At 42.7% G+C, this 27639-nt stretch overlaps 2 protein-coding genes across 6 annotated transcripts in view; one reads left to right on the forward strand and one right to left on the reverse strand.

Moving 5' to 3' along the window:
• Positions 1-27639, forward strand: part of LOC110496010 (sorting nexin-27) — a 71192-nt gene that overhangs the window by 40584 nt on the left and 2969 nt on the right. Inside the window, exon 13 of one of the 3 annotated variants that reach the window (XM_036952497.1) lies at positions 13-3907. The exons of 1 other annotated variant lie outside the window; for it this stretch is intronic. In XM_036952497.1, the coding sequence (XP_036808392.1) occupies positions 13-32 (20 nt within the window). In that variant the 3' untranslated portion in view covers positions 33-3907. Of the gene's footprint in view, positions 1-12; positions 3908-27639 lie in introns of those variants that run through there. One more of the 3 variants, XM_021571621.2, reaches the window with a different exon arrangement.
• On the reverse strand, positions 1352-26725 carry LOC110496009 (neuronal acetylcholine receptor subunit alpha-7). 3 transcript variants are annotated; one of them, XM_036952494.1, is made up of 10 exons: positions 25856-26725; positions 22461-22600; positions 22197-22241; positions 21939-22048; positions 21747-21826; positions 16935-17102; positions 16598-16792; positions 14774-14860; positions 13626-13735; positions 1352-9225 (listed from the first exon to the last, which is right to left on the reverse strand). In XM_036952494.1, exons 1-10 carry the CDS (start codon positions 26028-26030, stop codon positions 8524-8526), a joined length of 1812 nt encoding a protein of 603 aa, XP_036808389.1. In that variant the 5' UTR covers positions 26031-26725; the 3' UTR covers positions 1352-8523. The 3 variants fall into 3 exon arrangements, with proteins under 3 accessions (XP_036808389.1, XP_021427295.2, XP_036808390.1); XM_021571620.2 differs by having other exon boundaries at positions 25979-26687; XM_036952495.1 differs by lacking the exon at positions 25856-26725 and adding an exon at positions 22967-24878.

The raw sequence follows: 27639 nt of genomic DNA on the forward strand, positions 1-27639 counted from the left end.
TTCTATCTGCAGCTTTACTGGTCAGGAAGTGAGCGGTTGAGTTTGGTTTCTTGAACCTTCTCTCTATTCTAGAATATCTCCCTGCTCTGGAGACACAGAAGGGATGGCGCCATCTAGGGGGCGAGATCGCCACATCCTAAATACTCCACCAGAATCGGTCCACTCGCACCATCACAACCGAGAACACCATCTGCAAAAGAAACAAAAAAAGAGAACTGAGGTGATTCACTCCAGAAACTGGAAATCAATTTATTTATTTTTGTTTTTTAATGTATCACACAAACCCAGGAATTCGCAGATAGACGACGAGCAATGAAGGAAAAAAAACATGTCTTTACTAGATGTTCATAGAACAGCATATTCTTTTTCCTCCGTGCATCACCCCTGACATGGGGCGGGACACTAGCTGAGTTCTTCCACCCCACTGGTTGAGGAAACCGAACAGTACAGTGCGTTTGGTCAATGTTCACAGCAGCCTGCGACACCATTGGACGAAGGGAACACCTTGACGTGATCAACAGATGACACGCCAGCGAGGAGGCCAGCCGGCATCTGCGATGTGATTGTTTAGGCCAGTTCTACAACACGTTTGGTCCGGGCCAATGCTTTCAATGTGCCTCTGGTCTGCTGAACTACAAGATGACATGCTGGGAAACATGATAGAGGGTGGGCTGGACACCATTGTCACTGGCAATGCTAAACGGGATATAGCATAGTTTTCACTGATGCAGGACATTATCAGATTATGTTTTTTGGACAAGGAGGGTAAGAAACAAAAGGTTATCTGTCAAAAGCCTAGGAGGCTGTAGTCTACAAAAATAGTCACACAATCTGTATATAAGCTCCCAGTAATGAATTGGGTGGTTTACCCAATCAATTACTGGGAGTGTGTGTGTGCAACTCTATTTTTATAGTCTACAGTTTACTCGGCATTAGTCAGCGCCTCTAACTTTTTTGGGTGTGCGCCAGCTCATGCTTTTCAAAAGAATAGGAGACAAAAGTAACTGATGCAATGTGTTATGTTCATAAAAACAGTACACTTATGTTTTAGGAAAACCTGCTTTAGGTTATCTGTCAAAAGCCTAGGAGGCTGTAGTCTACAAAATTAATATATGATTAATATAAGAGCTCAAGAAATGACTTTCTTATTCTAACCGTGTAGAAAGTTGACAGGGGAGCTTCCTCCTTGGCTTCTCATCCTTGCTCTATTTTTCACATTTTCTAACCTATCTAATACACTCTTGTTTAGAATGTCTGTTGGCAGTTCACCACAACTGAAAGTGTGACCATTTATCCCCTTAAAATTGTTGTGGTAATTCAGTAGAATCTCCAAGTTCAGAGATAAAATGTGTTTATCAGTGGTGTTTGCATCTACTCAATGAAGTGAGGGCTTGACCTTGAACTAAACATTCAGAGAAACAACGATCAAAGTGAATATTTCCCCCACTCGGAGTATTGATCGACGTATACAGACTGGGAGAAAGGGATGGAAGTAGTGTGTTGTGTGTGTTCGGGTGCAGTGCCTAGTGCAACCAGCAGACAGCAGTAGAGTACTACTAAAGTACCACTCCGTACTACTGAGTCAGTGTTGAGGGGACCAAGCGAGGGAAAGGTCTTTCAGGACCTTCCGTAGAGATTGCTTCCCTGGGCTCAGTAACTCACCACTAAGTACTGCTCTGCAGTTTAACTGTGTCAGGAGGACAAGTGGTGCATGCATGTGTGTGCACCTGTGTCTGCCTGTGTTCCTGCGTAGAAGTAAGTGCATTAACAAGTGGGAGCGTGGCCACAACAGCCCGAGCAGGTACAGTTATGATGCAGGATGTCTCTCTGTTGCCCCTCATTGCACCTTGCCTAACCAAATGGGTATAGTATTAGGCTGGTGTGAGCATGCGTTTCCAGTCTTTCCTCAGTATTGCTAAGGCGGTAGGCCCGATTGGGGCGTGGCCATGGGGGTTTAGGTGGCCATGGGGGTTTAGGTTTTGAGGCAGCAGATAAAGACTCAAGGCGGCATCCCAAATGGCACCCTATTCCCAAGGAAGTGCACTTCTCTTGGCCGGGGCCCATAGGGCTACATAGGTAATAGGGTGCCATTTGGGATGCAACCCAGAGGGGGTTATGCAGGGTGACAGCTGTGCAGATAGAGATGGATGGGTGGCATTTCCCCTCCCCTAGCGAGTTATGCCTTGCAGCCTTTTCAGGCTGTATAAGGTTAGCCCACATCCCTTCCATGCCTCAACTATGTTGAAATGAAGGCTATTACTGAAGTTTGACAGGTGTAAAACTGTACCATTCTTAATTGCATGGTTCTGCACTCTTGCCTCCCGAAAGGAGAATTGGCAATGACAAAACGATACACTAGCATGTCCGTTATAAATGCCACTGCTGCATTCTGAAAGTGCTGAAGATGTGCAATTGAGGTGCTGCCTATTCGTTTTGACAGCCAGAGTAATAGCCAATTTAGAGATGGATGACATAAAGATAGCAGATGCTCTACCAGAACGTGTGTGTAGTTTTGAGAGAGGGGAGAGCGACAACTAGCGTGTGCGCGCCTCCTTTCAGTGTGCCAGTGTTCCATTCCTCCACTCCAGGTTGGTCTGCCATCAGACTAGATGTGGTTGCCTTGGCAGCACTACGCTGTCTGAGCATGCCCAGTCTAACATCGCCCCAGACCACGTAACTGACTCACTCACACTTATAACATATTCATGTTAATGTTCTTTAATGTTTGTCATCATAATGGTATGTGTCCTTGAGCTAAAGCATTTGACAGACTTCGGTGTACGTCCCTAGGCTGAAGCAGGTGCTCTCTTAGCTTTTATACCCTGGGAATACAGAGGCACAGACACGCATACAAATACACAGGTGCACACTTGTATGTAGAGTGGGGTGTCCTTGTCATCAGTGTTCCATCGTCATGGTAACAGCGAGCAGGAGCCGGCAAGAGGGCAGTGATACTAAGATGTCTTTCCCTAATTTGCTCAGAGAAACAATTACGCTAGTCACCTGCACATACTTTGCTTTATCTCTATAATGTCCGTTTTAAGAGAATTATCATGTCTCCCCTATCGAATGGATTTTAAAGGTCAGTCAGTCCTGTACCTTTTTTTGTTGCGGTATTATTAAAAGGTCAGTGTCCTCCTCTAATAGCAGCTTGACACTGTTGTAGTCCAGTTACACCACCCTTCTGAACGGAACAATGCCACTCCAGGGCTACTTTCAGTAGCCAAACAATGTCGAACTTGAGCTGGTCACTTATTCTGCATGTCAGAGAGGGGTGTTTGTTCTACAAGCTGTATTTCTATCTGAACGTTCCAAAAATGTTCTGGACGCACCCCAGCGATAAAGGACATCACACACTTTTTTCCATATGAGCTAGATGTTCTAAAAGAATAACATGGTAGGCCTTTGTGTAGTTAAAACGTGTTATTTCTGTACCTTACGCTTCAGGTGAGCAGGGCTTTCGTTCGATTGCAAGTATAGGCACATTAAAACCAAGACTTGTTTCTTCTAAATGTAAATTATTGCAAAATTGTAATTTGGATAAAAATGCACTTTCTCGATTGAAAACGTATAATTTATTTCATCAAATTATTCTAGTTGTGGGAAATCATAGTGTTGTGTGCTAGCACCACTGTTGGTCAGTTATTTTGTGTAGGGTATTTGGCGACGCAAAAGCTAACTTAAATATACATTAAGTCAAGTTCTGGAAATAAAGCAGTGTTGCATTTACTCAAACTACGGACACGAATTAACAACCGATACTGAAACTCAAATGGGAAGTTTTTTTTATATCTTAGAATATATGAAGGTTTACTAACCAATGTAAAAAGGAAAAACTGGTTTGAAAATGTAATGTAGAGTAATAAATTGTAACGTTATTTTAAATAAAATGATATATTGAAAAAAAGTGTTCCAGATGTTTTGTTTAGTGTACTTTTATTCCTGTTCATCCCTAGGGCAAAGACTAATTGATTGTGGTCACACACACACACACACACACACACTGTCTTGTTTTACTAAACTTGTGGGAACATACAATTGATTCACATTCAAAATCCTATTTTTCCTAAACTTAACCTTAACTCCAACTTAACTGAAATTCGAACAACACTAATTCTAACCCTAAACCCCATAGAAATATTATTTTTCCTTGGGGACCGACAACATTTTCCCAGTTAGTCTCATTTTTGTTAGTTTACTATTGTGGGTACTTGTGGTCCCCAAAAGTATGGTTAAACACTGAATTTTAAAGGAAAAATCCACCCAAAATAACCAATTCCTATAACTTATGTGAGAACAATATTTGTGAACAAATGTTTAAATTTGTTGTTTATAAGGTTGGTAGCAATGTGAAAATCGTTGTGGAAATCTGTTGCAGCTCAAGTCCACTACAAAACCCACAATGCAATGCTCTCTTTATGGGCTAGCTAGCAAATGTAGCTACACACAATAATACAAGTCAATATCACCATGTGAAGGAACTGTAATATCGCCTAAAACTGAATTATCAATTTAGGAGTCTACAATCTCACCATGTTCAACCTGCAGATCGATGTGCCTCTGAGTGGAGCCTGACATTCGTAACGGCACCATGCAATGCACCCTGGACTGAAGAGGCAAAAATACGTAGTTAAAGAGCACTGACAAATAATAAAGGTCCAATGGGCACTCCATGCAAAGGTCTTTATTGTGCTGTCAGTCAGTCTGTGATGGCACTGACTTAAGGCAGCTGGCTAGCACAAGCAAAGGTGAAATGGACTCCTACCTGAGCAAAGTAAAAGGTTACATAAATTATCTGGAATTTATCCTTGATCGCTCCCCTTTAGCCTTAACAAATGGCTTATTTGAATTTCTCATTATGGTAGAGGAATTTGGTTTGTTCAGGTAGATTTATATAGGGCTCGGGACATTATTTAGGAGATTACAACCGTCATCAGTGTGGCTCTAATTGAGAGGCTGCAGCTGTATGTCAAATCTGGCACCCCAGTGGTAATGGGCACCAATGAAGTCCCCGACTGAGTCCCAAATGGCACTCTATTCACTACAAAAGCTGGATTTTCACAGGCAAGCCAATTCTGGTCTTTTGCCGATAATTGGGCAAAATATCAGAATTGGGCTGCCTGTCTAAACGCAACCATTTTGCACTACTTTTTAGGCCAATGGGCCCTGGTCAAAAGTAGTACACTATATTAGGAATTTTTACTTGACAGTACATTTTAGGTTATCGTGATAAAGCAGGTACTTCTGTCTTCAGTTGGAGTTCAACATTTAATTAGTTCATGAACAATTTTCATTGATTCTCTTGATTTCTGTTTTATTTATTTCCCATTGATCATGGAAGTCTGAGCTACAATTGAATTCAACCCACGTACACTTTGAACCCTGACCAACCTAGCTGTTCCAGGTGAGATTCTCTCCATCTGCAAGTCCATTTCTACCTAAAGAATAATGTTCCGGACTTAATCAACAAAGACACACAGTATAAAAATCAACTGACCCATGTTTCAGTCCACCTCAAACTGCCCAATTTTGACTTACGGCCAGACTACAGTTGGCTCACTAATCGCCCGCGAACAGCTGGCCACTTAACCTTGTGACCGCAGAGGTCTGGGACAGCTGAATGACACTCAGCTCGGTGAGTGAATGTGGCTTGGCAGGCTTAGGTTGTATTTCAAATGGCACCCTTATATGGTTCACTACTTTTGACCAGAGCCATAATTTGGGACTCATATTTAATCAAGGCTAACGATGCATCCCCAGGTGGGACTGGGCGGGTACAAGCATTAATCACGGTCCTGAGCAGGTCTGCCGCTCTCTACCTCACGTCAGCGCTTCCGTCCAGCCGGTAATGAAAAGGCATTGATCAGCCGCACAACATTGGGAATATGGTCGTATTGTACAGAACTGTCTTAGGGAAACTGAGCAAACGGTGGGGGGGTGCTGAGAGGGTGCAATTTACAAGGTTGTTGACCTACAAGCCGTGTGTGTGTGTGTGTGTGTGTGTGTGCTATGTAAATGGTGTGTGTGTGTGCAGTATTAACAGTTGTGTGTGACTGGAGTTTATTTAAGTGTGCCTGCCACAGGCATGTGTTTTAGGTCTCTATTCAAGCTGTAGGTTTTCATTCCGCCTGTGCACTGCAGTAATATGCCTTTTTAATGTGAAATTGCAGTGCCCATTCACACATACTCAAAACAATCTTTCTAGACACTTGTACACTTCTATTGGCCTTCTTGAGAAAAATCTCTCGCCGCGGAGAGGGCCTTGGCTCCAACTGCTCATTAACTGAGAGACAGAAAAAACAACTGATTCAAAGCTTACACACGCAAGCACACATTCCTCTACACACAAACAGCACGGACACACACACACATTCTCCCCTCATCTACTCTCTTCTTTTTCCATCTGAGTGAACCCAGTAAATCTCGGAGCTCAGAGTGCCAACGCTGCACATTTGTCGACCCCAGTGCCTCGGAAAGAGGATAGAAAGAGAGAATTACCCAGTCAGACAACCTGCAGTAGGAGAACAGCCTCTATAAATATAGCCTCTCCATCCGTCTGACACTGAGTAACATGCTAAAACTCAAACACTGACTACACACACAGAAGGAGAGAGAAAGGAAAAATAGAGATGAATGGGAGGGGGAAAGATATGAATAGAGCGAGTGAAAGAGAACCAGTGTTGATTATACTGACAGAATAAAACATACTGTATGGACTGGAGAGAGAACCATATACCTGAAACTTACACAATGTCAGAGACGCATAATGAGCATCCTAGTCAATAGATGCTAACCCATTTGACATTGAAAATGTGCATTTACCAAAATGTACTATTAATATACTACATATTTTGCATTATTGTGTGACTGAGTTATGCTTTGTCGAGTGGCTATTTCCCTGGTCCTCTCTTATAAATCCATTGAATTACCGAGCATGGCCCGTCTACCCCCTCCTTCCTCTCTTCCTGAAGGAGTAATCAATTAAAACCCTGTCCGGTGCACGCTGTGTCAGCACTTTCTCTGCCCCTCTGTCATTTTTCTCTTGCGTATATCAGCACCAGTGTCCGTTGAGGAAGGCAAGGATGGTAGAAAAATAATACTTTATTTCGGGATGGGAAATGTTTCTATACATGTGTGTGCCAGAGAGTCAGTCCAACTCCCAGCTTGAGGTTTCCACTGAAGGGAGGAGATGCGTCAGTTTATAGAGCGAGCAGGAGATGTGAGATCTTCCAGGAGCTGTCTCAGGTCTTTAAAATAACGATAGGAAATATATTTTAGTAAGTATATGTTGAATTTGGAAAATATGAAAATATCGAAAAATAAAACTCCCATCAATTGTCAACCATATTGTGCAATATAAAAATTTGTGTTATTCCAATCATCCAAGTCATTTGTGTGTTCATCTTGAGGTTTGAGGATCACTTTCCTTCACATTCCTCTTAAAGTTGCTGACCTCACATACAGTATATTAAGATTTCACTTTGGAGCTCAATGAGATCAGCCTTCTCTATTAGGACCTGCCAAATTCTATTAGGTGACTGTTTGATGGGTCATTATTGGATCGACCCTCCACTGTAACACAATTACTGGCAATTACACTGATTACACACTAATGCAGTTGCCCAATCACAAGGAGCGCTACACACCGTAGGACAAAAAGTGGAGATTGGTATACACTGGCAACCCACTGACAGATAAGGCCTGGGGAAGGAAATGGGGCTGTTAAATGGGAATTCATTTGGTGCCTCAACTGATCTGAAATCGGCTGCATGTTATTTAAGGCCTTTCAATTTGATGCCCATGAAACAAATGACAGAATGAAAGATTAGATATTATTTTCATTCCTCTAATCCGCTTTGTTCTTCTTTCTATCTCAGAGACGAGGCCAAGTTCAGTTTGTTTGACCCTCCCACCTTCACTGTCACCAGGGAAAACCTCTGTCTGTTCACACACTCATTCCTTGTCTTTCCTTGTAAAAGTCAGTCTCTCCCCCTCCCTCCTGGTCCCCTGTTTCAGTAAATGATGCAGTCTTTCTTTGCCTTTTTTTCTTTTCTGGGATTTGACATCAAATAAAACAGCCCTATCCATCTGTCTATTTCCCTCTCTCGCTTTCTGTAAGTACTGCAATCTTCCCAATCTCAGGTTGAATTATCCCATGCTCCACTTTTCTTATTGCCCTTCCTGTTCACTTTCACTTCTTAAAGGTCTTTGAAAACGCCTCATAATTCAGTACAATTTACTTCACCCTGTACAGTCGTTGAACCATGCCTTTTTGGATTCTTCGCCCATAAACTCATCGCGCCCCATCCTGTTCCATTTCATCAGAGGTCATTGATAGACTTCAAGAGAACATCTTGAGATGTTCTATAGTCCTCTCCAAAGAACCCCCCTCATCTTGACAGGAGGGTCCCTGACAATAGCCCTCTTGGACTAAGCCCCAAATCATTCCACATCCTGCTCTTTCTCCCCTACATCTCTTCTCCCTCATTCTTTCTCTTCTCCTCTGCCCCATCCTCTTCTTCCTCAGAAGAAGTCCTTGGAGGCAGCCTCGACAAAGTTGGGAGCGGACATGAGGATGGCGATGGTGCAGATGATGTTGAACATACTGAAGGCCACCAGGCAGAGCCGGTCAATGACAGCTGCCGCAAACTTCCACTGGTCGGCCACGCTCTCCGTCTCATCCTGTTCACGGAAGCGGTCCGCCATGTAACGCACCTCCTCCAGAATAGCCTGGAGCTGAGGATCACCTATACCCCCTCCCGAGTACTGTCCTCCAACCCCTATTCCAAAGCCTCCGCCACTGGAAATAGTGCTAGGGCAGCCCACAGTGTCCTCGTTGGGGGTGGGGGGTGGTGGAGGGGGGCTGCCTGCTACTCGAGGAGGCCCGGCTGAGATGCTGTAACTCTGGATGTGGTCTGGGAGCAGTGGGGGGTCGTCCAGGTTCTGGAAGCCGATGTAGAGCAGGTTTCCGTTGTTGTTGGCGCTGGACTGGGCGTGAAGGTGGGGTTGACCCGCGTGCAGGGGGCCAGCCTGGAGAGGGGCCAGGTTTTGGGGGTGCAGTGGGTTGAGCGTGGGGTCTGGAGGGTTAGGGATGCTACCGCTCTGGGAGCTTGAAGAGCAGCGCCGTAGGTGGGGGGCGCAGGGTGGTCGCTCTGGGTCATCACTCTCCCCTGGGCGCTTCATACGTAGGAACCATGCTACCCACTGCAGTAGGACCACATTAACCTGAAAGGAAGAAAAGGGAGAATCAATCAGAGAAGGATGTTATAATATAGATACATAGCAAGGGAGGAAAACGCATCTAGTGAGGAATACACTTACTCTAACAAAGGGTAGTGCACTTGGTAATACACTTGGGGGGGAAAACCTTTAAGCCAGTTAAAGCTTGACACAGTGGGTTGTGTGTGCGGATGCTGGTATATTCAACTTGACCTTTAGGATTCAATGCTACTTTCATGAGCACAAGAATGAGAAAATTGCCTAAGGCAGGAATTTTACAATTACCTTTTGTGGGATATAAAGCTATATTTAAATTCTAACCACAGAATTAATTAAGACACAGCGGCATCTGTCTCCTCCTTACATATCTTTTATCCCTTTTTATATCTAGACCAAAACCAGTCTTTACATACCGTCTTTTCTTTTTATATCTGAAAGGGCTATGGGGTAAAAACGTGGTACATTAAAACCCGCCTCGAGAACTAGTCATTGCTGCGGTATTTTCTTAAATTCTGCCTATGGCTCTGTGAAAACCGAGCAGTTCAACAAGTCCCGGCTTTGGGACGACGCTCACCTGGGTGAACCAATCACAAAGCTTCACAGTAATACTTTGGCATGTATTCTCTCTGTTCACTTGCTTTTTATCGCTTGATAATTTCACCAGTAATTTCTTCTTGCATGTTTTGCTCCAATTGCTACTGTCTGCTGCTACTATTATACATTAGTTGGTGAAGATGTTTTCTAGCAAGTTATCAATGTGCATAATATATTTAAAGTGGAGAGAGGCTAGGAAAAAAAATGAAATGCCGATCTGCATTCTGAATGCAAGTTTTGAGAACACAGACAATTCCGCTGCTTCCTTAATTTATATACACTCAGTGGTTCGCTCCTACAGACAGTCACGTGGCTGTGGCTTGCTATATAAAGCAGCCATTGAGGCATTCAGTTACTGTTCGATTGAACGTTAGGTTACTAATTTTTTCCATTCTAAGTGACTTTGAGCACGTGGTAGGCGCTTCGGTTTCAGTATCTCAGAAACAGCCGGCTTCCTAGGCTTTTCACGCACAACAGTTTCTAGGGTTTACCGAGAATGGTGCGATGAACAAAAAACATCCAGTCAGCGGCAGTCCTGTGGGCAAAAACAGCCCGTTACTAAATGGGTGTACCTAATTGAATTAGAGGGCTATGCCGCTGGAATTTATACACTGAGTAGGTGAAGTTATGGAGATTGTACTCTTATTAAAGAGACGGCGAGAGAGACAGTTCTTCGGTTTAGGGTTATTTAATGTTGATTGGACATTAACAATGTTTGCAATTCTGTGCTATTTCACTCAGCTGTGATCATCCAATTAACTGTCCATTTATCCGCCAACCGTGATGTCCTAGCCGTGTCTAAATCATGGCTTAGGAAGGCCACCAAAAATCCTGACATTTCTATCCCTAGCTATAACATCTTCCGACAAGATAGAACTGCCAAAGGGGGCAGGGTTGCAATCTACTACAGAGAGAGCCTGCAGAGTTCTGTCATACTATCCAGGTCTGTGCCCAAACAATTTGAGCTTCTACTTTTAAAAATCCACCTTTCCAGAAACAAGTCTCTCACCGTTGCCGCTTGTTATAGACCCACCTTCAGTCCCCAGCTGTGCCCTGGATACCATATGTGAATTGATTGCCCCCCATCTATCTTCAGAGTTCGTGCTGTTAGGTGACCTAAACTGGGATATGCTTAACAACCCAGCCGTCCTACAATCTAAGCTAGATGCCCTCAATCTCACACAAATTATTAAGGAACCTACCAGGTGCAACCCTAAATCCGTAACCATGGGCACCCTCTTAGATATCATCCTGACCAACTTTCCCTCTAAATACACCTCTGCTGTCTTCAACCAGGATCTCAGCGATCACTGACTCATTGCCTGCATGCATGATGGGTCCGTGGTCAAACGACCACCCCTCATCACTGTCAAACGCTCCCTAAAACACTTTAGCGAGCAGGCCTTTCTAATCGACCTGGCCCGGGTATCCTGAAAGGATATTGACCTAATCCCGTCAGTAGAGGATGCCGGGTTGCTCTTTAAAAGTGCTTTCCTCGCCATCTTAAATAAGCATGCCCCATTCAAAAAATAGAACTAAGAACAGATATAGCCCTTGCTTCATCCCAGACTTGACTGCCCTTGACCAGCACAAAAACATCCTGTGGCGTTCTGCACTTTTCAGGGAAGTCAGGAACCAATATACTCAGTCAGTTAAGAAAGCTAAGGCTAGCTTTTTCAAACAGAAATTTGCATTCTGTAGCACTAATTCCAAAAGTCCATGGAGAATAAGAGCACCTCCTTCCAGCTGCCCACTGCACTGAGGCTGGGAAACACTGTCACCACCGATAAATCTACGATAATTGATCATTTCAATAAACATTTTTCTACAGCTGGCCATGCTTTCCACCTGGCTACCCCTAACCCGGCCAACAGCTCAGCACCCTCTGCAGCAACTTGCCCAAGCCCCCCCTGCTTCTCCTTCACCCAAATCCAGACAGCTGATGTTCTGAAAGAGCTGCAAAATCTGGATTTCTACAAATCAGCTGGGCTAGACAATCTGGACCCTCTCTTTCTAAAATGATCTGCCAAAATTGTTGCAACCCCTATTACTAGCCTGTTCAATCTCTCTTTCATTTCGTCTGAGATCTCCAAAGATTGGAAAGCTGCCGCGGTCATCCCCCTCTTCAAAGGGGGTGACACTCTAGACCCAAACTGTTATAGATCTATATCCATCCTGCCCTGCCATTCTAAAATCTTCGATAGCCAAGTTAACAAACAGATCACTGACCAGTTTGAATCCCACCGTACCTTCTCCACTATGCAATCTGGTTTCCGAGCTGGTCATGGGTGCACCTCAGCCACGCTCAAGGTCCTAAATGATATCATAACCACCATCGATAAAAAACAGTACTGTGCAGCCGTCTTTATCGACCTGCCCAAAGCTTTAGACTCTGTCAATCACAGCATTCTTATCGGCAGACTCAAAAGCCTTGGTTTCTCAAATGACTGCCTCGCCTTGTTCACCAACTACTCAGAGTTCAGTGTGTCAAATCGGAGCGCCTGTTTTCCGGACCTCTGGCAGCCTCTATGGGGTTTCCACAGGGTTCAATTCTCGGGCCGACACTTTTTTCTGTATATATCAATGATGTCGCTCTTGCTGCTGGTGTTTCTCTGATCCACCTCTATGCAGACGACAAGATTCTGTATACATCTGGCCCTTCTTTGGACACTGCGTTAACAAACCTCCAAACAAGCTTAGAATATGTGGACAACTACAAATACCTAGGTGTCTGGGTAGACTGTAAACTCTCCTTCCAGACTCACATTAAGCATAACCAATGCAAAATTAAATCTAGAATCGGCTTACTATTTTGCAAACAAAGCCTCCTTCACTCATGCTGCCAAAAATACCCTCGTAAAACTGACTATCCTACCGATCCTTGACTTCGGCGATGTCATTTACAAAATAGCCTCCAACAGTTTACTCAGCAAACTGGATGTAGTCTATCACAGTGACATCCGTTTTGTCACCAAAGCCCCATAAACGACCCACCACTACGACCTGTATGCTCTCGTTGGCTGGCCCTCACTACATAATTGTCGCCAACCCCACTGGCTCCAGGTCATCTATCAGTCTTTGCTAGGTAAAGCCCCGCCCCGCCAAAATGATTAATCATATCACTTTAGTAAATAATTTTTAAAGGGTTAATGACCTTAGATTTGAGCATATTTTGCCTCGATTTTAGAAAATTCTCAATTACCTCATTTGTCATTGGTATTACCATCACTACTCCTCCTGGTGGTGCAATGTTATCATAATGGTACAAAGGATTTCAAGTAATTAAGCTACCATATTAGTTGATTTAGAAGTGGAAGATGGACCCAAATACATTTTAAATTAAATAAAATTCTAAAATTCCATGCCCAAATGCCACTACAATTCAATAACGACCCACACGTGTTTGGCCAGTTGCAACAATGAGAAAATGGCTATACCAAAGGGGTATGGCAAACCAAGAGTTATCTTGTTAGCATTAGCCATAATGGGGTAAAAACTGTTTCATTGTGGTATACCAGGAGACCAGCCATGGAAGGTTTGGTGGGTTAGCGCATGGCGCTAAGAGTGCCGTGTTTTCCTATGGGAAATGCTCATAGTTAGTAATGAATGGCGGCAGGTAGGTTAGCGGTTTAGACGTTGGGCCAGTAACTGAAAGGTTGCTGGTTTGAATCCCGAGCCTCCTAAAGTGAAAAATCTGTTTGTGCCCTTGAGTAAGGAAAATTGCTCCGTAAGTTGTTCTGGATAAGAGTGTCTGCTTAATGACTAAAATGTCAAATGTAACCGTCTTTGGACAGCATGAGGTCTGGCCTTACCCATTTGGGCATCTGGCCTCCGTTTGGGTCGTGGTGATGATACTGCAGCACCACCGTTGTAGCTATGACTGACATCCCAACAATGATCATAGTACTAGCAAAGTACTGTCCTGAAAGGGGGGCAGGAAAGAGAGAAAACAATTAGAGTAGAGAGAGGAAGCCATTTGTAATAACAATAATGCTAACAGTGGTTTTCTTGCTGATCATGACATTTTTCTTGGGCTTTAATGGGCTGGATTTGTGTTTTAGTAGTCAAAGGGGGGCAACTCATCTGTCTGGCTGCAGTGAGCTCACCGTACATCATTTCCACCATTGAATCTTTACGATTTATTTAGTCAATTACAGTTAAGGACAAACAGATGGTTAGATCACCAGTGCCTAACCAACATTTGGGACAATTATTTCAAACACACACACACTACACTCTTAACAGACATACAGTGAGCTCCAAAAGTATTAGGACAGTTACATGTTGTTTTGGCTATATACTCCAGCACTTTGGATTTACTTCTACAATAATGTGGATGCTACCATGATTACGGATAATCCTGAATGAATCGTGAATAATGATGTGAGAAAGTTAGACACACATATCATACCCCCATAAAATTCTAACCTCCCATGTTATTGTACGGGTGAGGGGTTAGCATGTCTTGGGGATAAGATATTTGTGCCTCTAACATTCTCACTCATCATTATTCATGATTCATTCACGATTATCTGTAATCATGGTAGCATTCACATTAATGTAGAAGTATTTAGAAACACATTCTATTCTTATTAACAAAAGTGACTCCAAAAAGACACAATACATTATTTAGAATTCATTTCTATTAGGCCCAAAATAATCTGAAACAAACCGCAAATGCATCCAACAAATTTGTGGAGTCACAAGCTTGATGTAGACATTGCGTGCTATCAATATGGGACCAAATACTGAATTTTTTTCTTCTTTAATACATATATAAGTGTATTGGTCTGCTTAAAATGGGCGGACTATGCACAAAAAGTGCTGTAATTTCGAAATAGATGAAAATACACTCAAATTAAAGCTGACAGTCTGCACTTTATCCTCATAGTCATTGTATCACTTCAAATCCAAAGTGCTGGAGTACAGAGCCAAAACAACAAACTGTATGAGAACACACCTATGAGAGGGATGGAATCTGAAGTAGCTGGCATGATCTCTGCCACCAGCAACATGAAGACTGTGAGCGAGAGCAGCACAGTGATACCTGAACAGAGAGAGGAAGATATTGAAAATGTATAAAACCGTGAGTGGCTGCTGAGCACAATCTCCATTTTAACTGACATGGGGTAATAAAATGTGTGTGATACTCAGTACAACTACAACACACACCACTCCTCACACATTTATTAACATCTGTGCCTCAATCAGGTTTGATCCCGGGCGAGCCTCCAGAAATCGACATTTGTAAAGATAAACCTTACAGGCATCTCGTTTGGCAAATATTTTATGTTCTTTGCCGGTCAAGCCAACGTAATTGATTTCAACTTCATACGAGTAGATTTGGTTCGATCTGATGCAAATTGCAAAGTGTGACAGAGTAATATACTCAAAGTGAATTACTTTTGGACCATTCCTCTTCTCCAATTGCCCTTAGTAGAGCCTTACTTCTAACCCACACATATGCTTACCCTATATTAGCAATCCATCTACCCCGGCTGTCTCTGCTCCCTCTCTCTTCCCCATCTCACTCTTCATTCACCAGATCTAATCTTCATCTCCTCCCATTACCTCTGTCCCACTTTCTTCCCCCCCCCCCACATTTTCCAAGTGCTTTCTTGGCATAACTGGTACCGTGCAGAAGCAAGCCGATAAAACAAACATCTTTCAAGTGAGTCGGCCCTGTTCGCTCAATAGATTAAACAAGTGTCACTTCAAGGGTCGAGAGGAAATGTAGAATTTAACTTTAAAGAATGTCACAGAAGAGATGGACAGTGGCTCTCATGTAAGGCCATATGCTTATCTTGGCAAGCCTGGTTGATACCAAACTCCAAGTCCTCCTGACTTCAGCATCTGGAGAGGCTCCTTTGATGTTGGCACCCTATTCCCCATTTAGTGCACTACTTTTGACCAGAGCCCTTGTCAAAAGTAGTAGATTAGAAAGGGAATAAGGTGCCATTTGGGCCACAGACGGTGCCTCAATAATGAAGGGGGCTGTGCTTTTACACTGGTTGGTTCCCCTCTATGTCCGTCTCGCTGAAACACCCATACAAATAGCCCGTGAGCATTGCCCCCTTGCTTTACAACTGTTAGTTTTCAAATCTAAACAGAAAGAGGTCTCAACTTCCCTGGGGGAATATTTTTGGGGGTGATAATCAATCAGCGCCAAGGCAAAACTGGGTGCAATATCTACCCTTAACATGAGACTCGATGAGAGTTTAAAAGAAAACTGCCTCTCCACACCACGGTGGGTTTTGGGTACATAGCTTGTGTTGCACAACATAACCAGGTATCAGCCAGGCTGTATCTTGGCACCAAATTCCTTAAAACCTGTTCATCTAGCATGGTATCAAGCTGAATTCCTGGAAGGCTGTGTGTATGTACGCTCTCTCTCCCTAATCAATTCCTGGGCTTAATTATATCAATAGGTTAATTGGCTGTGGTGTGTGAGGGATTATGCATCTTTTCCAGTAATACAATGCACTGTAATGCATCCTCAAATTAGGTTAAAGGTTTTGCACATCCCCAAAACTCTTCTAGGTCTTCTTTGTTTTCCTCCGCTCTTTAGTTTTCACCCTTTACTAGAATCAATCTACTCTCTCTCCCCTGTCATCCTTTCTTCCCCATCACCATTATTCCCCTGCCATCCTCTTCTTATTCCTTCACTCTCTAATGCCTTTCCCCTTCTCCTCCTCTCTATGCTGCTGTCCTCCATCCTCATCTCTGTTTCTTTTAGAAAAATATCTATCCCTCTTGGATCATCCACCCTCTCCTCTCTGCTCACCCAGAGAGATCTTCTCCCCAGAGTCGGCAGGCAGTAGGAAGATAAGCAGGGTCATGGAGGACAGCAGCACACAGGGGATGAGCAAGTTTAGAGCGTAGTAGAGAGTGCGCCGGCGGATGGTCACAACGAACGTCACATCGGGGTAGGGCTCCTTACAGCAGTCATAGAACACCTCGCTACGAGTGCCTGGCACTCCTTGAGTGAGTGAGGTGAGAAAAAAAGAGAAAAGTAAGGGACAGAATAAAGTGGGAATTTTCATAAAACTTCTAGCTTAGTTAACAATTTAAGTTGAGCAATTGATAACAGAAATTTAGGAGGGCAGTCCAATCCCACTCACCCACTAGGTCCCATTCCCCGTTGGACATGTAACCGGAGATGTCGGCCTCGTTCATTTGTAGGTCCATCAGCCAGCCATCGTACGTCCATGAGCCAAACTTCATCTCACACTTTTGGATATCGAAGGGGAACCAACGTACGTCCACGTTACATGTGCTCATGAAAATCCCTGACATACAGGGAAAGAGATTGATAAAAGGGATGCAAAGAGTGACATATAGGAGATATACACTGAGTGTACAAAACATTAAGAAGCTCTTTCAATGACATAGAGGTGAAAGCTATGATCCCTTATTGATGTCACTTGTTAAATCCACTTCAATCAGTGTAGATGAAGGGGAGGGGACAGGTTAAAGAAGGATTTTAAAGCTTTGAGACAATTAAGATACGGATTGTGTATGCGTGTCATTCAGAGGGTGAAAAGGCAAGACAAAAGATTGAAGTGCCTTTGAATGGGTTATGGTAGTGCCGGTTTGAGTGAGTCAAGAACTGCAACGCTGATGGGTTTTTCACTCTCAACAGTTTCCCATGTGTATCAAGAATGGTCCACCACCCGGACAGGACATCCAGCCAACTTGACACAACTGTGGGAAGCGACTGTGGGAACGCTTTCGACACCTTGTAGAGTACATGCCCCAACAAATCGAGGCTGTTCTGAGGGCAAAAGTGGGTGCAACTCAATATTAGGAAGGTGTCCCTAATGTTTTGTACACTGTGTAGACATCCATACAGTGGGAGATTGTGAGAGCAAATTAGAGACATTTTACTTGTTGTTCACTTACAGTATGTGCAAAGGAACATTTGTAAAAGTGTATCTTCTTGTTCTGGCACCTATTTTTAAGCACTCTGGAGGAGGGATCAGTACTTAACCACAGTTAAACATGACAACAGTACAAGAGTGAGTGACTACGTCCCAATTATCTCTCCCTCTTACCATATTGCACTTGTTCATGTCCCTTCACTGATTTTAAAGGAAATGACTGGTGTAAATTCCCTCTAGCCTGGCCCCTGCCTCCACCAATCCAATGCTTTTAGATTTGTGGAAAGTAGTGGATGAGTCTACACTTCAGGAGACAGGAGATATATTGGTGGGACGCACCCAGAGAGTGTCATATAGAAAGTGACACTGATCTCTACTCTGCAGACAGCTTATCCAGACTATTCAGATCAACTTTTTCATTATACAGAACCACACACAGACACACAAAGTACAACACAATCGATGCACAGAGTAAAAACTGGCAAAGTAAAAACTGAAATGAACAAATCAAGCCTGTTGAGTTGTCCAGTAGTGCACACAACCAAAATGCCAAAGTAGTCTTCCAAACAGCACTCAAAAATATGAATTATGAGTCACAAGACATGCAAATTAAGCTTTAGAAAAACAGAGAAAGGTCTGAAAAGCAATTTTAATGGTTTAGAAGTTGACAATCAAACCAAATTAAATCCAGCATTAATTATAAAACGTAGTCACTTCACATATCAAATTCCCAATGCAAGATTTAAAATGTAGTTTCATTCAGTAGTTGTTTTTTCCCCGCTCATAATGGCATTGCTTTATAGTCTCTGAGCCGTGAAATTGTCAAGAATGAACAGTCCAATATACAATTCACCTCTTTGTGCTGTTGTAAGGGCTCTGTAATAACTTATTGTTTTCTCTAGATTCATTAAACCTAAAACTAAACCGATTTAGCTAAAAGCTACATTTACTTCCATTTGCAATTCACTGCTCTCCTGCAGCTCTGTAACAGATCCTCTAAGCTAATAATTAGGTTACTCTAAAAGCTGATCCGACAAGCAACAATGCTTGACCAAAATGTCCTCTAAAACTGCAACCAATATCTCAAGATTCTTTACTTCATACTGTATTTTTTATCTTAAATCTCTGGAGAATTCCCTGAAAAACAAGCTCTGCACAGGAAACAAGATGGATCACCCCAGCATTCAAAATCTATTTCCTTTCGTTCCCATAGTGTTTGTCCCAAACGGCACCGTTTGGGAACCAGCCTAAGACACCATCCTGCCAATACACCATGCATCATATCTGAGCTATATATGAAAACTATTTCCAAATGTTACCATCCACCTAAAGTTCTATCATATATCTCATCTGAGCTACGAAAACTATTCCTAAACCATTAAAAACCACGAGAGCTCCAGAGGGTTGCTGCTTTTTAATTATTTACCCAGGAGTCAAGCTCCCAAACCCTCCCTGGCATACAGAGCCCATAGTCTTTTATCTCCAGACCAAATGGAGGCCAAATGGACCCCAGTAATTACACAGGCTTTTATGACGAGAGGCCAGATCAGATCTTTGATATTCTGTATAGTATAGTGTTCCTGTGTGTGTCGCAGTCCCAATTCTCCATGCACGACATCATCATGATTTCAACCCAAATGGCACCCTATTCCCTACGTAGTGCGCTACTTCGACCAGCGCCCTATGGGACCTGGTTAAAATGTGCGCACTATATAGAGAATAGGGTGCAATTTGGGACACAGCCCCATATCACCCCTTCTGACAACATTTAATTATCCAACTGTGTTTATATTCACCACCTTATAAATAAACATATCCACTGAATAAGAAATGATGGAATTTCTTTGCACCCATTCCTTGACTTGACTTCAAAAGGCCATTTTGGTTTAGTCTGGCACAAGGGACTGAACCCCAGAAGTCTTTAATGTGAGGTTGGGGGAGAAGTCTGAGAGGATTCAACCAATTTGGTCTTAAAATTTGAGAGGGGTAAATATCTCCCATAGAGAAGAAACACTGCACATTGGGATTTGTTGCTACAGTAGCTGAGGATGCTGTTTCAAATATTGATGTCATAATTAAGAATAATGCGTAATTGCGTCAGATGCTCAATTAAGTTCTTGGTGCAGATGTGTTAGAAAAGAAATTCGAACGAACAGCAGAAGCAGATCGGTAGCTCCACCCCACTCCGTCTGCAAGTTTTGGACAAGTCTATGGGCCAAATGTCCCCTCCCCTTCAGAAATTCAAAAGATGCGAACACCTGCGAAATCGTGATTTTTCCAACTGATCAGTGACAAAATCTGCGCACCGGAACAAAGTTCTCCGTTAGTTGTGTGATCCCACAGTCTGTTGACAGACACTGTGACACCATTTATGTTACATGTGTCTGTCCACGAGAGATTATACAAAACAGATAGGGAGACACACATACCCACTGATACAAAAAAGGCCACTACCAAAGTTTTAAAAAATACATGTATATATACAGTACCAGCCAAAAGTTTGGACACACCTACTATATTTTTGCTATTTTCTACAGTGTAGAATAATAGTGAAGACATCACAACTATGAAATAACATATATGGAATCATGTAGTACCCAAAGAAGTGTTAAACAAATATATTTTATATTTGAGATTCTTCAAAGTAGCCACCCTTTGCCATGATGACAGCTTTGCACACTCTTGGCATTCTCTCAACCAGCTTCATGTGGTTGTCACCTGGAATGTATTTAAATTAACAGGTGTACCTTTAAGTTAATTTGTTGAATTACTTTCCTTAATGCATTTGAGACAATCAGTTGTGTTGTGACAGGTAGGGGTGGAATAATAAAAGACCAAGTCCATATTATGGAAAGAACACCTCAAATAAGCAAAGAGAAACGGCAGTCCATCATTACTTTAAGAGATGAAGGTCAGTCAATCAGGAAAATTTCAAGAACTTTGAAAGTTTCTTCAAGTGCAGTCGCTAAAACCATCAAGTGCTATGATGTAACCGGCTTTCATGAGGACCGCTACAAGAAAAGAAGACCCAGAGTTACCTCTGCTGCAGAGGAGAAGTTCATTAGAGTTAAATGCACCTCAGATTGCATCCCAAATAAATACTTCACAGAATTCAAGTAACAGACACATCTCAACATCAACTGTTCAGAGGAGACTGTGAATCAGACCTTCATGGTTGAATTGCTGCAAAGAAACCACTACTAAAGGACACCAATAATAAGAAGAAACTTGCTTGGGCCAAGAAACACAAGCAATGGACATTTGACCAGGGGAAATCTTTTCTTTGATCTGATGAGTCCAAATTTTAGATTTTTCATTCCAACTGCCGTGTCTTTGTGAGACGTAGAGTAGGTGAACGGATGATCTCCACATGTGTGGTTCCCATTGTGAAGCATAGAGGAGGAGGTGTGATGATGTGGGGCTGCTTTGCTGGTGACTGTCTGTGATTTATTTAGAATTCAAGGCACACTTAACCAGCATGGCTACCACAGCATTCTGCAGCGATACGGCATCCCATCTGGTTTGCGCTTAGTGGTACTATCATTTGTTTTTCAACAGGACAATGACCCAAAACACACTTCCAGGCTGTGTAGGGGCTATTTGACAAAGAAGGAGAGTGATGGTGCTGCATCAGATGACCTGGCCTCCACAATCACCCGACCTCAACCCATTTGAGATGGTTTGGGATGAGTTGGACCGCAGAGTGAAGAAAAGCAGCCAACAAGTGCTCAGCATATGTGGGAACTCCTTCAAGAATGTTGGAAAAGCATTCCTCATGAAGCTGGTTGAGAGAATGCCAAGAGTGTGAAAAGCTGTCATCAAGGCAGAGGGTGGCTACTTTGAATAATGTAAAATATATTGATTTGTTTAACACTTTTGGTTACTACATAATTCCATATGTGTTATTTCATAGTTTTGATGTCTTCACTATTATTCTACAATGTAGAAAATTGTACAAATAAAGAAAATCTCTTGAATGAGTAGGTGTGTCCAAACTTTTGACTGATACTGTATGTAATATCAACAGAGTAGGAAAGATAGAAAGGGACTCACCTGGAGGGAGATACTCCGCGAAGCCACTGGAGTTGACCAACACGTTGGTCTTGAAGGTGGAGTCAAAGTCATCGTCTGCACTGAGGAAAGAGAAAGGAAAGGGTGGATCAAACTCTGGACAGTAGTGTTTTAAAACCATAAAACACATGCATGTGATGCATGATGATATGAATAGGACCATAGGTGTATTACCTGTTGTAGAGGAGGATGTCTGGCGTCCACACCTGGTCAGTTGTGAACCGAAGGTTTTTCACTCCAGGGTATTCAGTCTGGTTCCACTGAAGATAATGATCAAACCAGCTCTGGAAGATAGACTCAGACTGGATATATTGGACATGGCAATTTAATTCAACTTCAACTGAATATATAACTAAGAAGGTCCACTGAGAAGGATACAATAAATTCACTCTCACTCCGACAGCTGTTCACTTGAAGCTGTGCTGTGCTTACCATCCGAAGCCAGATGTTAGTGGTGAGGACCTGATTCTTCTCATCCTATAATATGTAAATCATTGAGTCAATTCTTCTTCTAAGGAGCTATATTGAGAGACATGCCTCAAAGAATTCTGAATCATTTTTGAAGTTGCAGTGGAATATTTACTTTAACAGAGCAGAGTTTGCACAGGTATAGACGAAGACACCAACAGACAGGTCGACGCACTGACAAGCAGACGGATAAAATAACATAAATGTAATATGAACATTGATCCCTACCACATCCATGATCTGCATCAGACTGATAGTGAAGAAGACTGTGAGGGAGTGTGAATCATTGCCCACCGGCCTCTCCATTCGATTGTAGTCCTTCAGAAGGTTCTTCAACAAGGTTCTCTGGTGAGGGCCCTGAATCGACACTGAGTGAGGAAGGGAGGAGAGGGAGATGGAAAGAAAGAGATAAAAGGAGAGTAGAAGATTTCAGAATAGAGGTGATGAAGACAAATGAGGGGCCATGGAAAGGGGAATATGTACGGAGAAGAAGGGAGCAGAGAGAGAAGATTTAAGAAAAGATTTCAGAAAAGGCGATATAGAAGAAAAAAAAGAGGATCGGCATGAAGAGGACCGCCCACTGGGCACATGTAATTTCAATGTCTAGTTTTGATTTACATTTGGTTGAGTTATCAACTAATGTGAATGCAACGTGAAATCGACAAAAGATGTCACCATGTCATTGATTGAATTTAGGTTAAAAGTTGGGTGAAAAAAAATTGAAATCCCCTTACGTTGATGACTTTTTGCAAATCCAATCAGTTCTCCACATTGATTCAACATCATCACATTACATGTTTTTGTTGAAGTTATGTGAAAACAACGTTAATGCAACCAGTTTTTGCTCAGTGGGAGGAGAAAGGAAAATGGACAGAGAAGAATGGAGCAGAGAGAGATGAGGGAGAAGGAGAGTAGAAGATTTCAGAAGCGAGGTGATATACAAAAGAGGGGGCATGGACAGGAGAGGAAAGTATGTGGGATAAGTAAAGATGAAGAATAGCGGAGGAGGAATCGGGGAAATTAGTGGAGGATGAGAGGAACCTCAGCGAAAGTTGTAGGCACACCTTCTCAATGCTTAATTAATGAATAATCAAGCAGTTTCGTAAGTGTAAAACCCGTGAAGCACTACAAATTTAAGTAAGCGTGGGTGAATCATTAAATAAGGCATGATGTTCAAAGGATTTGCTTCATAATAGTGTTGTGGAGACTCATGTTACAGTCAGGTCAAATTATTGGCACCCTTGATCAAAAAAAATGAACAAAAAAGAATGTATAAAATAAATAATACAAATACTGAGCTATATTGTATGCTCCAAAAAATTGGGACATTTTGTTTAACTATTAATAAAAACAATTCTCAAAAAGATAGGGGTCATAGTCATTAGCACCCCTCCTTTCAATACCTCGACTTGCGAGGATATCGGCAATGAGCTTTTTTCTAAAATGTTTTATTAGATTGGAGAACACATCTTAGAGACCATTCCTCCATACAGAATATTTCCAAAGAGCTCTATTTTCATGTCATCTGACCACAGCATCAGTTCCAATCCAAGTTCCAATGCCATTTAGCAAACTCCAGGCAATTACATTTGTTGGAGGACATGGAAATAGAGCTCTTTAGCCACACACACCAGTGGTAGGTTTTGTGTCCAAAGAAAGATTAATATGCAGAAACTAACCCTATACCTACTGTCAAATGTGATGGACCTTTAATGTTATGCGGCTATTTTCCATCCACTGGTCCTGGGGCCCTTGTTAAGGTCAACAGCATCATGAACTTTACACATTACCAGGATAGTTTTGTCAAAACCCTGGTTGATTCTGCCAGCAAGACACTGACACTAAACAAACATCAAAACCCACAAAAAAAGTATTATTTGGCCACAAAATCAACAGTCTCCGAACAAACCTGTGGTTTGAATTGAAGGTGGCAGTCCATAAATGCAAATGAAGGATATCAAGGATCTGGAAATATTCTGTATGGAGGAATGGTCTAAAATCCCTCCCAATGTGTTCTCCAATTTTCAACTGTAGCTAGTATTGACATTATAATTAAATCCCAATGGATTAGTTTCCATGAAACAGCTGCCGGTGTTGGCTTCCGAGTTAGAGCAGTGTCCTTAGCTAGCTAGTTAAACATTTGGCTATGGGTTAGCACTGGCAGTATGGGATTATGGAGAGTGAATTAAATTGTTTCTTCGTCATCTTGCTAGGTAGTTACCTAGCTGTGACCATATGGTTAGTATCAACAAGGGCTTTCTACAAAATAATAACATTACTGCAGCTAGCTAGCTAACATTGAAATCTAGACCATAAACTAAGCAGCACCTTCTGGTTTGGAGTATTTTAACGAGGCTGAGTGGCTGACGACGTCAAGGTCTATGCTGTGTGATCACAAAAGAGATTGACTGTCGACACTCTGTTCAGAGGTGCTAAGTAAGTACTGTCGGCAGGCAAACATTTGACAATCCGATGTGTCAGCTAAAAAGTCAGTGGATTTTAAATATTTTAGATGTGACTTAGCATATTCTTGTCAGCGTCTTTTATATATTACTTTTTTTATGTAACTAGGCAAGTCAGTTAACAACACATTTTTATTTACAATGACAGCCTACCCCGTCCAAACCCTAACCCAGACAACGCTGGACCAATTGTGCACCGCCCTATGGGACTCCCAATGACGGCTAGTTGTGATACAGCCTGGCATCGAACCAGGGACTGTAGTGACGCCTACTAGCACTGAGATGCAGTGCCTTAGACTGCTGTGCCACTCAGGTATTGTCTTGTCTAGAGTATTTGCTTTTGTCTTTTAACCTCCTAGCCCATAACTTTAGTCCTACTATTTTGCCCTATATGTGTTTAGTTGTTGCGTGTCATTTCAAATCCATTTGGTGTACAAACAGATATTAAGCGCTCTGTCAGTGGTCTGTGTACTTCTAGCTGTTTTATTATCCTTTACCACTGTGTGTCAATAGTCCCAAGGACTTTAACCATTTTTCACCGGGAAAGTAACAAGAATCTCTACAAAAGGTTACGGTCAGGAAATGATTCACGATTTTGCGTTAAGGAAAGTTCAGTAGCTCTTTACATAGTTGCAGGGCAGGCAGCCTCTGATATAATGTAGTAATACCTCTCCTCTCCCTTAGCGACCTATCTATCCTGCTGCTTACAGTTATACTCTGCTCTCTCTGTTGCAGCAACATGTCCATACATAACAAGGAAGCAAGATCGAACCAGATCTATAATGGTATTCAATTGACGTGCCACCATTGATAATAGTCTGTTCCCTGCTGGTTCAATCCCATTGATACTGCACTCTGTCCACAGAGATTTTGGAGAAAATAGAGGGTGAAAGAGTGAGGGAGGTTGTGAAATTTATGATTGCAGCGTTTTCTCTAATAAAGCATGTCTCCCCATCTCTCTCGCTTTATATACCAACTCTCTCTCTTTCTTTTTCTGTCCGTCCCTGCAACAGACAACATGTAATTTACGTTGAGGACCACATCACATCAGGTTCTGAATAACTGTAGACGTCTGTATTCACTAGGCACACAGGTAGGCATATACACACAGACCAACATAAAACAAGAGCACAAACACTGAGAGAACACAAAAATACTCACACACACATACACTTCTCAATCCTCCTCTCCTCCTTTCCAGTGATCCTTTCCTAGTCTTTCCCTCTGGCTTTGTAACTCTAATCTTGCAATGTAGTCTGAGAGTAAATAGAGAGGCAGACCTACCCTGGACCAAAGCAGAGAATCCACAGACAACCAGAGCCACAGAGCACCACATTTCTAATGGAGCTGAGACCGGCTTTGGAGGGTCCTGGATATAGGGATAAGAGGAGAGGCTGCACGGACAGAGAGATTGGATTCAAAGGCAGGAATTCCCCTGATTCGCATCCACAAAGCATGAGAAGGAATGAATGAGTTAGTCAGAAAGAAGGGTATAGAGAGAGAGCAGGACAGAGAGATAGGGGGTAGGAAATGAGGTCCAGAGCCTAAGCTCGCACATGCCGTCTGGAAAAATGCAGTGAGTGAGTGGAAGAAAAAAACAACTGATTGATTCTAGACACAAGTCAGCTCTCCCCCCACTCTCTCTTGCTCTCTCTCTCTCCTTATCCCCCTCCCTAATCGTGTCCCTCTGCTTCCCTGGGAGGTGGAGCCAAGGAGGAGAGCATGAGAGGACAAAAAGGGATGGGGACCTTTTTAAGAAAAATAGCCCCACCTGATTGATTTGAGTAAACATCTTAATTGACAAAGTGTGTGTGCGTGCGTGCATAAAAATATGCCTCTTGGGTCCAATCTCCGGATTTGTCTGTGCTGCACAGTGGGAAACACAGTCTACTGGAGCAGAGAGTTGATGGAGGGGAGAACTAGTCTGTGTGTGAGTGAGCGAGCGAGGTGATAGATAGGTGAGGTGGTTTTGGCTGGGATGTGTGTGGTGGGGAAGTAGCTCCGTTGGGGGAGGGGGGGGGGGTTGAATCAGCAGGACAGATGGTCTCTCGTCTAATTGAGAAAGTGCTGGGCTCTGCATGGGGGCCCAGGAATGTGCATAGTTAAACTCCACTCCTCATTCGTTCTCATGAAGTGCTGATGCAAGGAAGGGGAGAGGAGAGAAACTGAGATAGGGACCGTATAATAGATTACACTATTACTTCTGCTGCCCTTTGCTATCCACGGCTCTTGGGGGGTTGTCAGACATCCCATGTGCCCTAGAGGCACAGATTCACTCATGACTCATGGGTGCACACAATGAAGAATGGCGTGTAGAATGCGGGGAGAAAGCATCGGTATCGGTGAAGTAAAGAAAACTGCACCAAGCATGAAACAACAAGGATATACAGGTAACTGCCAAAATAAAGGAAACACCAACATAAAGTGTCTTAATAGGCCGTTGGGCCATGACGAGCCGCCAGAACAGCTTCAATGCGCCCTGGCATAGATTCGACAAGTGTCTAGAACTCTATTGGAGGGATGCAACACCATTCTTCCACAGGTTTTTCCACAGGTTCCGCTGTCTAGGGCGCCCCTTCAGAATCTCCCATAAGTGTTCAATTGGGTTGAGATCTGGTGGCTGAGACACACACACACACACCCTTTAAACCCCCTATGCTCCTTTGAGACCCGCATTTTTAAACATAACCCTTAGCATGATGGGGATGTTTTAATTGAAATTGTTTAATTAACTCGGGAACCACACCTGTGTGGAAGCACCTTCATTCAATGTACTTTAAATCCCTAATTTACTCAAGAATTTCCTTTATTTTGTCAGTTACCTGAAATAGATAATGTTAGATGAATCCTGTTGAAACTACATACCTCCATCATTTGAATGTGTACAAAATTAACTAAAGTCTGATTAAAATATGGTGTCTGTCCTATTACGTACTATTATATTG

The sequence above is a fragment of the Oncorhynchus mykiss genome, chromosome 18 (assembly GCF_013265735.2).
Source record: "Oncorhynchus mykiss isolate Arlee chromosome 18, USDA_OmykA_1.1, whole genome shotgun sequence".
NCBI lineage: Eukaryota > Metazoa > Chordata > Actinopteri > Salmoniformes > Salmonidae > Oncorhynchus > Oncorhynchus mykiss.

Bases quoted from the DNA above. Each gene is read 5' to 3' on its own strand.
- LOC110496009 (XM_036952494.1), bottom strand. From the start codon at position 26,030: ATGTGGTGCTCTGTGGCTCTGGTTGTCTGTGGATTCTCTGCTTTGGTC. The intron at 17,103-21,746 runs GTGAGTCCCTTT...CCTGTATGTCAG, and splicing joins CGCGGAGTATCTCCCTCCAG to GGATTTTCATGAGCACATGT. The intron at 13,736-14,773 runs GTGTGTTCTCAT...CCCCCCTTTCAG, and splicing joins AGATTCCATCCCTCTCATAG to GACAGTACTTTGCTAGTACT.